The following is a 17687-nucleotide window of genomic DNA, read 5'->3' on the forward strand; positions in this document are numbered from 1 at the left end:
CACCTGAATTTTCTCCTTCTATCATACTCTGCATCCACCGGGCATTCCACTGATTTCATACAAGTTTGCTATTAAGGCACATGAAAGTTTACATGTTCCCGAAGGCATATCTGCCCCCAGAAAATGTTTACGTTCAAATGTCTCTCCTGTGAATTAGTGACTTGCGACAGACGCCTAGCTTCCTGGAACAGGTCACAATTATACCCGGCTCAGGTCTCCAGCTATGTATTTGGTTTGCTAACTTGCTAGCTAAGTTGAGGCGTCAGGGTAGCCTAGTGGTTAGAGCGTTGGACTAGTAACCAGAAGGTTGCAAGTTCAAATCCCCGAGCTGACAACGTACAGATTTGTACGTTGTCAGCTCGGGGATTTGAACTTGCAACTTGCACTGTTGTTCCCTGAACAGGCAGTTAACACACTGTTCTTAGGCCGTCATTGAAAATAAGAATTTGTTCTTAACTGACTTGCCTAGTTAAATAGTGACTAGATGTCAAGATAAAGGTTACAGCAGAGACATTCAGAGCAGAGACCCTCCTTCATCAAGATCCCTGTTGACTAAATGGTTTTGTTTGAAAAATAATAATAGCTAATAATACCATATACCCCGGTATGGTACAGAAATTGTGTCACGGTATGACAATCTGGATACCGCCCAACCCTAGTGTATGTGTGGGAGAGAGAGACAAACATACACAAATATACAAACACACACCGTGAAGTATAGAGAGAAGGAAGAGAATGGTCGGTCACAGAAAACACTGAAGGAGGAAGAAAAGATGATGAGAGACATTGAAAAAGAAAATAAAGTAATGGAGGAATGAGAGATAATATAGTGATACAGAGAGGCAGACACACAATATAACAATATGGCAGACACACAAGGGAGGGAGGGATAGAAAATAAGAGGTAAATTGATGGAGACAGAGGAAAACATCTTAGCTGAACCGCTGCTTGCTGTTCCAGCTTTGTCTTATCGGGAGACTGCTTATCTAACCTGACTCATTCCCAATGTTGGGTTAGAGCTAACACACACACACACACACACACACACACACACACACACACACACACACACACACACACATACACACTCTGTAAATAAGATCACACTGAAATACACAACATTCTCTCTTTTTTTTGCACAAACACAAACACACAATATCTCTGTTGAAGCACACAAATGTATGTACGCCAGAAAGTTTCCTCCATCACTCCCATAGAGAACAGATAAAAAAGCCCTTACCCTTGCAGAAATCTGAGTGCATAAAACATAAACATAAATACTTAACAGACCAGGAGGGAGAGAGAGAGAGAAAGTGGTACTGCCGTTGCTGTTACTAGCCCAGTTTTCAGAGTTAGGCTAGAGTCCCATAAGGTCTCTCTGTCTGCCTCTCCTCAAGAGAGACTTGCATAAAGCGGGGCTTCTCTAAGAAGCCAGATGTCTAAGTGTGCCCCCTCTCACCCCTCTTTCATCTATCGCTTTCTCCCCTGACTCCTCTCTCCTACAACACACATGCCTTTCAACACTTTCCCTTCTTCCTCAATCTTTATACTGCTCTTCTTATCCTTAGCTCTCACTTTCCTTCTTGATTGTTTTTACCTGTAGTCTTCTCAGATACAGGCCTCTGGGTCTTTTCTCTTTCCCTTTGTTTCCTCCTGGTCTATGAAGTGTAGAGTCAGTGACAGCAGCTCTGTAGAGTTAGTACATTACAGTAACAGTGCAGTGTAGTGTGTAATGGGGAAGTGGTTTAGAGTTTCCGAGGTGCTCTACATAATTATTGACTTGTCTAAGTAGTGGGCCTGGTGTAAACACTGTAGATCACCAATGATGGGGCTGGCAGGCTAGGTAGTGCTCCTAGACAACATGTTAAGAAAATAAAGAGAAAGCATGTGTATTTATGTGGGAGGGTGTGTGTGTGTGCATGTGTTTGTGCACGCTTGTGTGTCCATGTGGCTGAGCATTTGTGTGTGCATGTGTGGATGTCACTGTGTGTGTGTCAGTGCATGTGAATGTGTGTGTGGTTATGGGGGGTTGAGAGGCAACTGCTGAGCTGAGCTGTCTAATCCTCCTGATTTGGAGTCACAGTCTAATTGGGATATTTACTCTGTAATTAGCAGTGGAGGGAGACACTGGGAGTGTAATTGGGAATTCCAGGGAAGAGACATATTATCCTGACAGCTCCCAGGTCCTGTCCCCCCTGTCTGCCTGTCGGCCTGTCTGTCTGTCTGTCTGTCTGTCTGTCTGTCTGCCTGCCTGCTGTCTGTAGCCCATTAACAGCAGTCTGGTACAGGTGGAAGATAGGGAGGGACACACACATACACACAAACACTTTTCACAAAAACACATGTACATACCATTATAATCAAAAATCTTTGAATATTTCAGCGTTCTAAGGGTTGGTTGCAGCACCATGGACAGCTCAGCAGAGTGGCACAGCTGTTTTGGTTTCCCTTGGACCTATACAAACTACATGACCAAAAGTATGCAGACAACTGCACGCAAAACATCTCATTCCAAAATGATGGGCACTAATATGGAGATGGTCCCGTCTTTGTTGCTATAACAGCCTACACTCTTCTGGGAAGGCTTTCCACTGGAAGTTGGAACATTGCTGCGGGGACTCTTTTCAGTGATTAGGCCTGGATCGCAGTTGGCATTCCAATTCATCCCAAATGTGTTTGATGGGGTTGAGGTCAGAGCTCTGTGCAGGCCAGTCAAGTTCTTCCACACCGAACTTGACAAACCATTTCTGTATGGACCTTTCTTTGTGCAGAGGGACACTGTCATGCTGAAACGGAAAAGGGCCTTCCCCAAACTGTTTCTACAAAGTTGGAAGCACAGAATTGTCTAGAATGTCATTGTATGCTGTAGCGTTAAGATTTCCCTTCACTGGAACTAAGTGAAACCATGAAAACAGCCCCAGATCATTATTCCTCCTCCACCATGTCTAATCACTCTGACATCAATGCAAATGTAATTGAAAAGGAGTGCCCATTAGCTCATGGTGTACAAGATTTCTATAGGTTATGCAATTGCTTGAGAAAACAGAGTTTTGATGGCCTCTATTAAAAAGAGGAGAATCCCATAGGCTGGGCCTGCTATATTTATTTATAAACTTTTCTAATATTAAGCACATTGCTTTGCTTTACAACAGGAGTATAGCCTACTTGGCTGTCATGAAAATGAACCATGGGAAAAGCGTACTCTATTTGATATTTAAGTGCATAGTCCTCCATTCGCTATTTAAGTGCATAGATTACATGTATTTTTTTCTCCGTGCCCCTGTTCCGAGACAGGTGTATGATATTGGTCCATTTGAAGTCAAAACTAATATTATTTTGTATATGTAAAGAAACATTAAATTAAGAATGGTCTGATGGGGCCTCCCGAGTGGTGCAGCAGTCTAAGGCACTGCATCTCAGTGTTGCGGCATCACTACAGCCTGGGGTTCGATCCCAATCTGTGTCACAACCGGCCGGGAGCGGGAGTCCCATAGGGCAGTGCACAATTGGCCCAGTGTCGTCCAGGCTAGGTTGTGTGTACTCCCTGTTCACTCATGACTGCGTGTCCATGCACGCCTCCAACTCAATCATCCATCTTCCTTTGAAAACGTTTGAAGAAAATATTCTTTCTATTTTATTAAGCTTTTTGTGTTGTGTTCTTCATTATATCAAATAATTAAAAAGATTGCCACAGAATTCTAAGCAAATCTTGTCTGCTAAATTAACTAGTGTAGCCATATCTGGGCCTAACATAAGGACAACTCAGAGTATGCTGTTCTGTCCGTCCGAAATAGACTACATTTTCTTCATATCATATTTCTTTAGACCTGTCTAAATATATAATGGATTTATTGTGATGGTGTAGGCTATATTACATGGATTTATTAGACTTTTTTAAAATGTAGATGTTCCAAAGGTCTGCATCAGTGGCTTGTAGGCTATGTGTGGAAGCCAGGAGATGCTAAACGTGTTTATGCTAATTAACGGTCAATTACCGTGAGACCGGCAGTAATTTGCTTGACAATTACCAGCTGACGAAATGTCGTGATCGGCACAGCCCTACACACAGCTCTAAGAATGTAGTTATTTCTGACATTGTTACCCCATTACATACAGTCGGGAGGAACTATTGGATATAAGAGCAACGTCAACTTACCAAAATTACAACCAGTAATACGACTTTCCTGAAGCGGATCCTCTGTTTGGCCCACCACCCAGGACAATGGATCGGATCCCAGCCAGCGACCCAAAACAATGGCTCCGTAGAAGGGGCAGACGGAGCGGTCTTCTGGTCAGGCTTCGTAGACGGGCACATTGCTCACCGCTCCCGAGCATACTACTCTCCAATGTCCAGTCTCTTGACAACAAGGTAGACCATATCCAAGCAAGGGTAGCATTCCAGAGAGACTGTAACGTTCTTTGTTTCACGGAAACATGGTTCCCTCGAGACACGCTATCTGAGTCGGTACAGCCACCTGGTTTCTTCACGCATCGTGCCGACAGAAACAAGCATCTCTCTGGTAAGAAGAAGGGCGGGGGTGTATGCCTTATGATTAATGAGACGTGGTGTGATCATAACAACATACAGGAACTCAAGTCCTTTTGTTCACCTGACTTAGAATTCCTCACAATCAATTATCTACCAAGAGAATTATCTTCAATCATAATCACAGTCGTGTATATTCCCCCCCAAGCAGACACATCGACGGCCCTGAAAGAACTTCATTGGACTCTATGTAAACTGGAAACCACATATCCTGAGGCTGCATTTATTGTATCTGAAAACAAGGCTCCCCAAATTCTATCAGCATATTGATTATGCTACCAGGGCTGCCAAAACCCTAGACCACTGTTATTCTAACTTCTGCAACGCATATAAGGCCCTCCCCCACCCTCCCTTCGGAAAAGCTGACCACGACTCCATTTTGTTGCTCCCAGCCTATAGACAAAAACTAAAACTGGAAGCACCCGAGCGCTCAGGTCTGTTCAACGCTGGTCCGACCAATAGGATTCCACACTTCAAGATTGCTTCGATCACGTGGACTGGGATATGTTCCTTATTGCAGTGAACAACAACATTGACGAATACCCTGGTTCGGTGTGCGAGTTTATTAACAAGTGCATTGGTGATGTTGTACCCACAGCGTCTATAAAAAACATTCCCCAACCAGAACCCGTGGATTGATGGCAGCATTCGTGCAAAACTGAAAGCGCGAACCACTGCTTTTAATCAGGGCAAGGTGACCGGAAACATGACCGAATACAAACAGTGTAGCTATTCCCTCCGCAAGGCAATCAAACAAGCTAAGCGTCAGTACAGAGACAAAGTGGAGTCACAATTCAACGGCTCAGACATGAGAGGTATGTGGCAGGGTCTACAGTCAATCACGGACTACAAAAGAAAAACCAGACAGACTAAACAACTTTTTTGCTCGCTTTGAGGAGAATACAGTGCCACTGACACGGCCCGCTACCAAAACCTGCGGGCTCTCCTTCACTGCAGCCAATGTGAGTAAAATATTTAATCGTGTTAACCCTCGCAAGGCTGCAGACCAGCTGAATGGTGTGTTTACAGACATATTCAATCAATCCTTATCCCAGTCTGTTGTCCCCACATGCTTCAAGAGGGCCACCACTGTTCTTGTTCCCAAGAAAGCTAAGGTAACTGAGCTAAATGACTATCGCTCTCTAGCACTCACTTCCATGATCATGAAGTGCTTTGAGAGACTAGTCAAGGACCATATCACCTCCACCCTACCTGACACCCTAGACCCACTCCAATTTGCTTACCGCCCCAATAGGTCCACAGACGACGCAATTGACGTCACACTGCACACTGCCCTAACCCATCTGGACAAGAGGAATACCTAGGTGAGAATGCTGTTCATCGACTACAGCTCAGCATTTAACACCATAGTACCATCCAAAAAGCTCGAGACCCTGGGTCTCGACCCCGCCCTGTGCAACTGGGTCCTGGACTTCCTGACGGGCTGCCCCCAGGTGGTGAGGGTAGGTAACAACATCTCCACTCCGCTGATCCTCAACACTGGGTTCCCACAAGGGTGCATTCTCAGCCCTCCCCTGTACTACCTGTTCACCCACGACTGTGTGGCCATGCACGCCTCCAACTCAATCATCAAGTTTGCAGGCGACACTACAGTGGTAGGCTTGATTACCAACAACGACGAGACGGCCTACAGGGAGGAGGTGAGGGCCCTCGGAGTGTGGTGTCAGGAAAATAACCTCACACTCAATGTCAACAAAACAAAGGAGATGATCGTGGACTTCAGGAAACAGCAGAGGGAGCAGTCCCCTATCTACATTGACGGGACAGTAGTGGAGAGGGTGGAGAGGGTGGAGAGTTTTAAGTTCCTCGGCGTACCCATCACGGACAAACTCAAATGGTCCACCCACACAGACAGCGTGGTGAGGAAGGCGCAGGAGCGCCTCTTCAACCTCAGGAGGCAGATGCACAATCGAAAGCATCCTGTCGGGCTGTATCACCGCCTGGTACGGCAGCTGCTCCGCCCATAACCGGAAGGCTTTCCAGAGGGTTGTGAGGTCTGCACAACGCATCACCGGGTGCAAACTACCTGCCCTCCAGGACACCTACACCACCCGATGTCACAGGAAGGCCACAAGATCATCAAGGACAACAACGACCCGAGCCACTGCCTGTTCACCCCGCTATCATCCAGAAGGCGATGTCAGTACAGGTACATCAAAGCTGGGACTGAGAGACTGAAAACAGCTTCTATCTCAAGGCCATCAGACTGTTAAACAGCCATCACTAACATTGAGTGGCTGCTGCCAACATACTGCCAACATACTGACTCTTGATGTAAAGTATCACTAGCCACTTTAAAACAATTCCACTTCATATAATGTTTTCATACCCTTTCATACCCATACCCATACTCATCTCATATGTATATACTGTACTCTATACCATCTACTGCATCTTGCCAATGCCATTCTGCCATCACTCATTTATATATTGTTATGTACATATTCGTATTCACTCCTTTACACTTGTGTGTATAAGGCAGTTGTTGTGAAATTGTTAGGTTATATTACTTGTTAGATATTACTGCATGGTCGGAACTAGAAGCACAAGCATTTTGCTACACTTGCATTAACATCTGCTAACCATGTGTATGTGACAAATGAATTTGATTTGATTTGAAGAACAATTTCACCACAGTGTTCCTTTTCAAAGTGCCTGGGCTCCCATTAGGTGAGCGACTTCCGGCGCCGACAGAGATGGCCGCCTCGCTTCGCGTTCCTAGGAAACTATGCAGTTTTTTGTTTTTTTACGTGTTATTTCTTACATTAGTACCCCAGGTCATCTTAGGTTTCATTACATACAGTCGAGAAGAACTACTGAATATAAGATCAGCGTCAACTCACCATCAGTACGACCAAGAATATGTTTTTCGCGACGCGGATCCTGTGTTCTGCCTTACAAATAGGACAACGGAGTGGATTCCATGCAGCGACCCAAAAAAACGACTCCGAAAAAGAGGGAAACGAGGCGGTCTTCTGGTCAGACTCCGGAGACGGGCACACCGTGCACCACTCCCTAGCATTCTTCTTGCCAATGTCCAGTCTCTTGACAACAAGGTTGATGAAATCCGAGCAAGGGTAGCATTCCAGAGGGACATCAGAGACTGCAACGTTCTTTGCTTCACGGAAACATGGCTCACTGGAGAGACGCTATCCGAGGCGGTGCAGCCAACGGGTTTCTCCACGCATCGCGCCGACAGAAACAAACATCTTTCTGGTAAGAAGAGGGGCGGGGGTGTATGCCTTATGGCTAACGTGACATGGTGTGATGAAAGAAACATACAGGAACTCAAATCCTTCTGTTCACATGATTTAGAATTCCTCACAATCAAATGTAGACCGCATTATCTACCAAGAGAATTCTCTTCGATTATAATCACAGCCGTATATATCCCCCCCCCCCCAAGCAGACACATCGATGGCTCTGAACAAACTTTATTTAACTCTCTGCAAACTGGAAACGATTTATCCGGAGGCTGCATTCATTGTAGCTGGGGATTTTAACAAGGCTAATCTGAAAACAAGACTCCCTAAATTTCATCAGCATATCGATTGCGCAACCAGAGGTGGAAAGACCTTGGATCATTGTTACTCTAACTTCCGCGACGCATATAAGGCCCTGCCCCGCCCCCCTTTCGGAAAAGCTGACCACGACTCCATTTTGTTGATCCCTGCCTACAGACAGAAACTAAAACAAGAGGCTCCCACGCTGAGGTCTGTCCAACGCTGGTCCGACCAAGCTGACTCCACACTCCAAGACTGCTTCCATCACGTGGACTGGGACATGTTTCGTATTGCGTCAGATAACAATATTGACGAATACGCTGATTCGGTGTGCGAGTTCATTAGAACGTGCGTTGAAGATGTCGTTCCCATAGCAACGATTAAAACATTCCCTAACCAGAAACCGTGGATTGATGGCAGCATTCGTGTGGAACTGAAAGCGCGAACCACTGCTTTTAATCAGGGCAAGGTGTCTGGTAACATGACCGAATACAAACAGTGCAGCTATTCCCTCCGCAAGGCTATCAAACAAGCTAAGCGTCAGTACAGAGACAAAGTAGAATCTCAATTCAACGGCTCAGACACAAGAGGCATGTGGCAGGGTCTACAGTCAATCACAGACTACAGGAAGAAATCCAGCCCAGTCACGGACCAGGATTTCTTGCTCCCAGGCAGACTAAATAACTTTTTTGCCCGCTTTGAGGACAATACAGTGCCACTGACACGGCCTGCAACGAAAACATGCGGTCTCTCCTTCACTGCAGCCGAGGTGAGTAAAACATTTAAACGTGTTAACCCTCGCAAGGCTGCAGGCCCAGACGGCATCCCCAGCCGCGCCCTCAGAGCATGCGCAGACCAGCTGGCTGGTGTGTTTACGGACATATTCAATCAATCCCTATACCAGTCTGCTGTTCCCACATGCTTCAAGAGGGCCACCATTGTTCCTGTTCCCAAGAAAGCTAAGGTAACTGAGCTAAACGACTACCGCCCCGTAGCACTCACATCCGTCATCATGAAGTGCTTTGAGAGACTAGTCAAGGACCATATCTCCTCCACCCTACCTGACACCCTAGACCCACTCCAATTTGCTTACCGCCCAAATAGGTCCACAGACGATGCAATCTCAACCACACTGCACACTGCCCTAACCCATCTGGACAAGAGGAATACCTATGTGAGAATGCTGTTCATCGACTACAGCTCGGCATCCAACACCATAGTACCCTCCAAGCTCGTCATCAAGCTCGAGACCCTGGGTCTCGACTCCGCCCTGTGCAACTGGGTACTGGACTTCCTCACGGGCCGCCCCCAGGTGGTGAGGGTAGGCAACAACATCTCCTCCCCGCTGATCCTCAACACTGGGGCCCCACAAGGGTGCGTTCTGAGCCCTCTCCTGTACTCCCTGTTCACCCACGACTGCGTGGCCACGCACGCCTCCAACTCAATCATCAAGTTTGCGGACGACACAACAGTGGTAGGCTTGATTACCAACAACGACGAGACGGCCTACAGGGAGGAGGTGAGGGCCCTCGGAGTGTGGTGTCTGGAAAATAACCTCACACTCAATGTCAACAAAACTAAGGGGATGATTGTGGACTTCAGGAAACAGCAGAGGGAACACCCCCCTATCCACATCGATGGAACAGTAGTGGAGAGGGTAGCAAGTTTAAAGTTCCTCGGCATACACATCACAGACAAACTGAATTGGTCCACTCACACAGACAGCATCGTGAAGAAGGCGCAGCAGCGCCTCTTCAACCTCAGGAGGCTGAAGAAATTCGGCTTGTCACCAAAAGCACTCACAACCTTCTACAGATGCACAATCGAGAGCATCCTGTCGGGCTGTATCACCGCCTGGTACGGCAACTGCTCCGCCCTCAACCGTAAGGCTCTCCAGAGGGTAGTGAGGTCTGCACAACGCATCACCGGGGGCAAACTACCTGCCCTCCAGGACACCTACACCACCCGATGTTACAGGAAGGCCATAAAGATCATCAAGGACATCAACCACCCGAGCCACTGCCTGTTCACCCCGCTATCATCCAGAAGGCGAGGTCAGTACAGGTGCATCAAAGCTGGGACCGAGAGACTGAAAAACAGCTTCTATCTCAAGGCCATCAGACTGTTAAACAGCCACCACTAACATTGAGTGGCTGCTGCCAACACACTGACAATGACACTGACTCAACTCCAGCCACTTTAATAATGGGAATTGATAGGAAATGATGTAAATATATCACTAGCCACTTTAAACAATGCTACCTTATATAATGTTACTTACCCTACATTATTCATCTCATATGCATACGTATATACTGTACTCTATATCATCGACTGCATCCTTATGTAATACATGTATCACTAGCCACTTTAACTATGCCACTTTGTTTACATACTCATCTCATATGTATATACTGTACTGGATATCATCTACTGTATCTTGCCTATGCTGCTCTGTACCATCACTCATTCATATATCCTTATGTACATATTCTTTATCCCCTTACACTGTGTATAAGACAGTAGTTTTGGAATTGTTAGTTAGATTACTTGTTGGTTATTACTGCATTGTCGGAACTAGAAGCACAAGCATTTCGCTACACTCGCATTAACATCTGCTAACCATGTGTATGTGACAAATACAATTTGATTTGATTTGATTTGATGGGGCCCGGGGTAGGGGCTAAGGTACAGGTGTAAGGTGTAGAGTAGGAAGAACAGGGGAGGGGACAGCCAGGGAGGGGATAAACGAGTCCCTTTGCTTCTAATTACATCAGACAGACAGATAGACCAGCCCACACTGGCAAAGCTGATACCAGGCTCAAGGTTTGTTGCTGAGGAGAGAACCATGGGTGTAGAGGCAACCTAACATGTGTGAGAGAGAGACAAAATGTCTGGTCTGTAAAATGGATTATTGTTTCTGCACAACCTAAAGAAAATGATACATTGACCTCCTTGTACTCATTATGCAGTTGTGTGTACATTGAGTACACAAAACATTAGGAACAACTTCCTAATATTGAGTTACACCATCCCCTATTGCCCTCAGAACCGCCTCAATTGGTCAGGACATGGACTACAAGGTGTCCAGCGTTCCACAGGGATGCTTGCCCATGTTGACTCCAATGCTTCCTTCCCACAGTTGCGTCAAGTTAGCTGGATTTCCTTTGGGTGGTGGACCATTCTTGATACACACAGGAAATCCAGCAGCGTTGCAGTTCTTGTCACACTCAAACTGGTTTGCCTGTCACCTACTACCATACCCCATTCAAAGGCACTTACATCTTTTGTCTTGCTCATTCACCCTGTGAATGGCACTCGTACACAATTAATGTGTCAATTGTCTCAAGGCTTAAAATTCATTATTAAACCTGTCTCCTCAACTTCCTCTACACTGATTGAAGAGGATTTAACAAGTGACATCAATAAGGGATCATAGATTTCACCTGGATTCACCTGGTCAGTCTCTGTCATGGAAAGAACAGGTATTCCTAATGTTTTGTACACTGTGTATTTGACCATTGAGTGCTTTGTTTGATCACTGGTTGCTCTGCTTAACTGTTTATATTCTTCTCTCTGTGTGTTTGTCTTGTAGAAAGTGTCCCAGTACAGCATCATCGTCCAGGCCACGGACATGGAGGGCAACCTAAACTTTGGCCTGTCCAACACGGCCACCGCCATCATCTCTGTCACAGATATCAATGACAACCCCCCCGAGCTCACCTCCAGAACTGTGAGTGGAGGGAGGAGAGAGGGGAGGGGAACATGGAGGGGGAGGGGGAAGATGGGGAAGGTATGGGAGATGGAGGAGTGGAAGTCAGTGGGAAGGATAGAAGATGAGAGGGAGAGGGGAAGGGGTGAAACACAGCCCTTGCATCATCTCAGAGAAAGCACACACACCTGACCTGAGTGAAATAAATGTCCAATCTTCAGCTTTCATCACCCAGAAAACAATAGCAAGTAGACCTACTTATGATAATAGTGGTGATAATGGTTATGAGGATGATCCTTAACGTATATAAAAGAAAAGGTCATTCCTGGAGGCACAGGACCAAATCAAAGTAAAGAATGAAGTGTGTGATCAAACGGCATGGAGACATTGCTGCCAACGTATCCATACATCTTCTGCTTACCCGGGGAATGTTGATTGTTATAGTTCCCCCAGCAGTGATGAGTACCTCCTAACCAAGCCTGGTCTCAAAAAGTGCATGCACATGCACACACCAAAGAGACAGACAGACACACACACAGTTGTACCCTGTAGGCACTGTGCTGTCAGACATAGTAAATGTGTGGAGGGTGAGTGGAGGGATGCAGGGATAGGGGAGGTGGGCGGGGTGAGGAGGGGTGGGGTGGAGGTGGCAGGTGGGGGGGGGGGGCAGGGAGTAGAAGCGGTATTCCTGATAGTTGGGAACTAAGAAAACTCAGGATGGCTGGAATGGGTAGGATGGCTAAAAGAGTAAGGGAGGGTTAGCTGAAACAGTAAGTAAGGGGATTCTTTGGCACTAATTTCTACAGCGAGGTGCTTGACACAATGGTGTATAGTGAGCAATGATTCTGTGTTACTTTGTTGGAGCGTGTGAGGGTGTGTATAGCAGAGGAGGTATACTTCAGACCTTTTAAGTTATTTATGTGTAAGCAATTAAGAAGATAACTCATCTTATGGTTGTAAGCAAAGATATGTCAGGACATGAGCTGAATTGGAATCTGGGTCCTGGGTATGTGTGACAGGTACTACACAGTGCAGGTGACATGTGGTAATAGTTTATATGAGTTAACTTATATGCCTTATGTGGCAAACATAATGAAATGTCTCTCTCACACCCCATCAGCTAGAGAAGGTGAGGTGAGAAAGAGAGAAAGAGAGAGAGAGAAGCTTTAGCGTTGATCTGAGATTGTTGTAAAATTTGGGGACAGGCCCTTGAGTTTGTGTAGTCGTGTGTGTGTGCGTGCGTGCGTGCATGTGTGTGTGTGTGTGTGTGTGTGTGTGTGTGTGTGTGTGTGTGTCTCATTAACCCCGTGTCAGTCATTAAGGCGTGCTGGGCTCTCCAGTGGCCCAGGGGGTGATCTGAGCTGATTAATTCAGCTGTTTATCAGCACTCCAGTGCAACAGGAAACAGCTTATTCAGGTAGAGAGCTTTCACGGTACAATCATTAGGAGAGCACTGAGAGGTGAGGAAGAAGGGGAGGAACGAAGGACATTTAGCAAGAGAGAGGGAGATGGGGAGAGAGCAGGGAAGACAGGGATATAAGAAAGGTAAGAGACAGAAGTGAGAGGAAAGAAAGGGACATCAGAAAGATGACCTAACAGTTTAGATTATGATGCTTCACACATACAGTGTCTTCAGAAAGTACTGTATTCTCACCCCTGGACTTTTTCCACATTTTGTTGTGTTACAAAGTGAGATTCAAATGGATTTAATTCAAACATTTTGTCAACGATCTACACAAACTTCACTGTATTGTTAAAGTGGAAACAATTTGAACAATTGTAAAACATTTATAAAAATGTTACACAAAAATATCAATACATGTAAGAATCACCTTTGGCAGCTATTACAACTGTAAGTCTTTCTGGGTCTCTAAGAGCTTTGCACACATGGATTTTACAATATTTGCATCTTATTATTTTTGTACTTCTTCAAGCTCTGTCAAGTTGGTTGTTGATCATTACCAGACAGTTATTTTCAAGTCTTCCTGTAGATTTTCAAGCCGATTGAAGTCAAAACTCTAACTAGGCTACTCAGGAACATTCAATGTCGTCTTGGTCAGCAACTCCAGTGCACTGATGATTTTTGGCCTGTTGTTTTAGGTTATTGTCCTTCTGAAAGGTGAATTTGTCTCTCAGTGTCTGGTGGAAAGCAGACTGAACCAGTTTTTCCCCTAGGATTTTGCCTGTGCTCAGCTCTAGTCTTTATATCATCCCTAGTCCTTGCCAATGACAAGCATTCCCATAACATAATGAAGCTACCACCATGCTTTAAAATATGAAGAGTGGTACTCAGTGATGTGTTGTGTTTGCCTCAAACATAACACTTTGTATTCAGGACATAAAGTACATTTCTTTGCCACGTTTTTTGCAGTTTTACTTTAGTGCCTTATTGCAAACAGGATGCATATTTGTATTCTGTACAGGCATCCTTATTTTTACCCTGTCAATTAGGTTAGTATTGTGGAGTAATAACTACAGTACATTGTTGTTCCATCCTAAGTTTTTTCCTGTCACAGCCATTAAACTCTGTAACTGTTTTCAAGTCACAATTGGCTTCAAGGTGAAGTTAGCGACTGAGTTAGGAAGGATGCCTGTATCTTTGTAGTGACTGGGTGTATTGATACAGCATCCAAAATGACATTAATAACTTCACCATGCTCAAAGGGATATTCAATGTCTTCCTTTGTTATTTATACCCATCTGGCGGTGGGTTAAAGGAGAAGTGAGTGAAGAGAGTGTGGTAGGTAAGAAGCGACTAAGGAGGTACAGTATTAGATATGATGTACTATTCTAGCTATAACATGTCCATTCGGAGAACATACACACACAGTCAGGCCCATTATAAATCAGACTCTTCTTTACTGCATTAGGATTCTACAGTTGTGGCAGTGTAATGATGATAGTAGTTTGTAACGGATGGAGTCTCATCCACTGTATTTGTGTGGGTTAAAGTGCATTTCAATCACCCAGCACAGATGGGGGTAGCTAAATAAATGTTCTGGCTGATATTGATGATGATTGGCCCTGTTATTTTGCAAAGTAAAGGTCTTGGAGCCACGATGAGCAGAGCACTTTTTACAAGCTCCCTCTATAAATCATTCAGTTTACCAGTAGGCTACATAAAATCAATTTTGTCGACAACGCATGCCATTATGCAAATATTTAGGGTTTGCAGTAAATCTATCAAAGCGTCCCAGAAATAGAACGTTTGGGGAATTTCTCTTTAATGTTTGAGATTAATATTTCATCAGGCCTATCAGAGGCTGGCCTATTTTTCAAGGTGGGCAGACAGGCAGTGGGTGGGGTTTGTGTGTGTTTCAAAGTGGAAGTGTTTGTCTGTTTGTGTGATTATCTGTAATAGAGTATTGCTGTGTTCGAATACTTATACTATCCGCACTGATCATACTATTTGTGACGTAAATTGAGTATGTAGTATGTTAATTGGTCATAGTATGGATATAGTTAGTATGCCAAAAGTTTCCGGATGTCAAACTACATTCTCCCAAAATACGAAGTATACAAGCAATGGACACTATTTAAGTGCTTTAAGGGCCCATAATGCAATTCTTCAGAAAATGGGAGTGACTTCACAACGCTTTCAGATTTGAAGAAAATTGTGAAAAATATGCTGCCAAGTCCAATGAGAGCAGATACAAATTCATTGCTTTAACTAATTATGACAAATGTTAAGAAAATGTTGAGCAATGTAATAAAGTAATGACTTTTCAAATAAGTTACATTATACGTTATGTTGGCTGACAATTTGTTAGCTACGCTGTCCTTACCAAACACATAGCATATCATTACAGCAGTATGTACCGGTATGTTAGCTAGCTACATAACATTAGTTGGCTACTAATACATCGAACTTGCCAGTATATTAACTATATGCTATCTAACTAACTACCCAGAGTGTATTGACTTGATTATTCACGTCATTCTTAGCATAGCTAAGTGAGATGGTCATTGTGCATTCTCAATGGACATTGTTAATGAAGTCATAAGATGTCTAGCTTGTAATTTGTTACGCTAACAAGCTAGCCAGAAGTTACATAGCAACAGCATCAACTTCCAGGAGACAGGGGTAGCGCTAGTTCCATCAACTGAATGGATACCGTTCGTTTACAGTATACTAAAATGAACTTATATTATGTAGTATATACTCATTAATAAGTATGTGGTATACAGTACGTTAGTATGGGTATTCGAACACAGCTTATGTGTGTCTGTATTGTTTGTGTGCGTGCATGCATGTGTGTGTACCCCCATGCTCAGTAGTAAGGAATAACCCCAGCCAGTAGGAACACCAGCTTTGCCTGCTTCTTGTTCTCCTGCCTCATCCTTACATAACCTGGGCCCCATGATGAAGCTCCCTGTCACCCCCCTCTCTCCCTCTGCCTCTCCCCGCCTCCCCCTACACCTCCCCCTACTTCTCCCTACACCTCCCCCTACTCCTCCCCCAGCCTTCCCCTACACCTCCCCCTGCCTCTCATACACATCCCCCTTTCTCCCTTACACCCCCTGCCTCCCTTACACCTCCCCCTGCCTCCCTTAACCTCCACCTACACCTCCCCCTGCCTCCCCTACACCTCCCCTCGCCTCCATACACCTCCATCTGCCTCCCTTAACCTCCACCTACACCTGCCCCTGCCTCCCCTACACCCCCTGCCTCCATACACCTCCCCCTGCCTCCCTTAACCTCCACCTACACCTCCCCCTGCCTCCATACACCTCCCCTGCCTCCCTTAACCTCCACCTACACCCCCCCCGCCTCCCCTACACCTCCCCCTGCCTCCACCACACCTCCCCCTGCCTCCCTTACACCTCCCACTGCCTCCACTACTCCTCCTCCAGCCTTCCCCTACACCTCCCCCTGCCTCTCATACACATCCCCCTTTCTCCCTTATACCTCCCCCTGTCTCCCTTACACCTCCCCCTGCCTCCCTTAACCTCCACCTACACCTCCCCCTGCCTCCCCTACACCTCCCCCTGCCTCCATACACCTCCATCTGCCTCCCTTAACTTCCACCTACACCTCCCCCTGCCTCCCCTACACCCCCCCTGCCTCCATACACCTCCCCCTGCCTCCCTTAACCTCCACCTACACCTCCCCCTGCCTCCATACACCTCCCCCTGCCTCCCTTATCCTCCACCTACACCTCCCCCTGCCTCCCCTACACCTCCCCCTGCCTCCACTACACCTCCCCCTGCCTCCCTTACACCTCCCTCTGCCTCCACTACACCTTCATATGCCTCCACTACACCTCCCCCTGCCTCCCTATACCTCCCCCTGCCTCCCCTACACCTCCCCCTGCCTCCACTGCACCTCTCCCTGCCTCCCCTACACCTCCCCCTGCCTCCACTACACCTCCCCCTGCCTCCCCTACACCTCCCCTTGCCTCCCTACACCTCCCCTTGCCTCCACTACACCTCCCCCTGCCTCCCCTACACCTCCCCCTGCCTCCACTACACCTCCCCCTGCCTCCTCAAATTAGTATGAAGTATACCCTGGCCTAGCCGATAGCAGCGGCAAAGCAGACTTAGTTAAGAGTGTGCACACACACGCTGCCTCTTTATCCAATCCTAGCAGACCAACAGGACCACTCCTCTGTTTCCTTAAGAATGTCATTGGTTCTCTATAGACAACCCTCTTGCCACAGCTCCCTAATCTGCCTGTGTCTGTGTGCTGGGTCTCTGTGTCTCTTTGTGTCTCTGTGAGGGCATGGCAGGGTATTATGGTCTGTTGGGAGTGTTTAGGCCGGGGCTTTACTCTTTGATATCCCACACTCACCAACGGCTCCTCCATGCCTGTTACCCATGACGACACGGTGACTCTGTGTGGCGGCGCTATAGCTGTACTACACGCCTGTTGCTATGACGAGATGAAGAAAGATGTGGAAACCAC

At 46.2% G+C, this 17687-nt stretch overlaps 1 protein-coding gene across 1 annotated transcript in view; it reads left to right on the forward strand.

Moving 5' to 3' along the window:
* Nucleotides 1-17687, forward strand: part of LOC109869525 (cadherin-4) — a 187390-nt gene that overhangs the window by 112956 nt on the left and 56747 nt on the right. Inside the window, exon 6 of the mRNA XM_031804093.1 lies at nt 11666-11803. Within this exon, the coding sequence (XP_031659953.1) occupies nt 11666-11803 (138 nt within the window). The remainder of the gene's footprint in view (nt 1-11665; nt 11804-17687) is intronic.

This window comes from Oncorhynchus kisutch, linkage group LG24 (genome assembly GCF_002021735.2).
Source record: "Oncorhynchus kisutch isolate 150728-3 linkage group LG24, Okis_V2, whole genome shotgun sequence".
Taxonomy (NCBI): domain Eukaryota; kingdom Metazoa; phylum Chordata; class Actinopteri; order Salmoniformes; family Salmonidae; genus Oncorhynchus; species Oncorhynchus kisutch.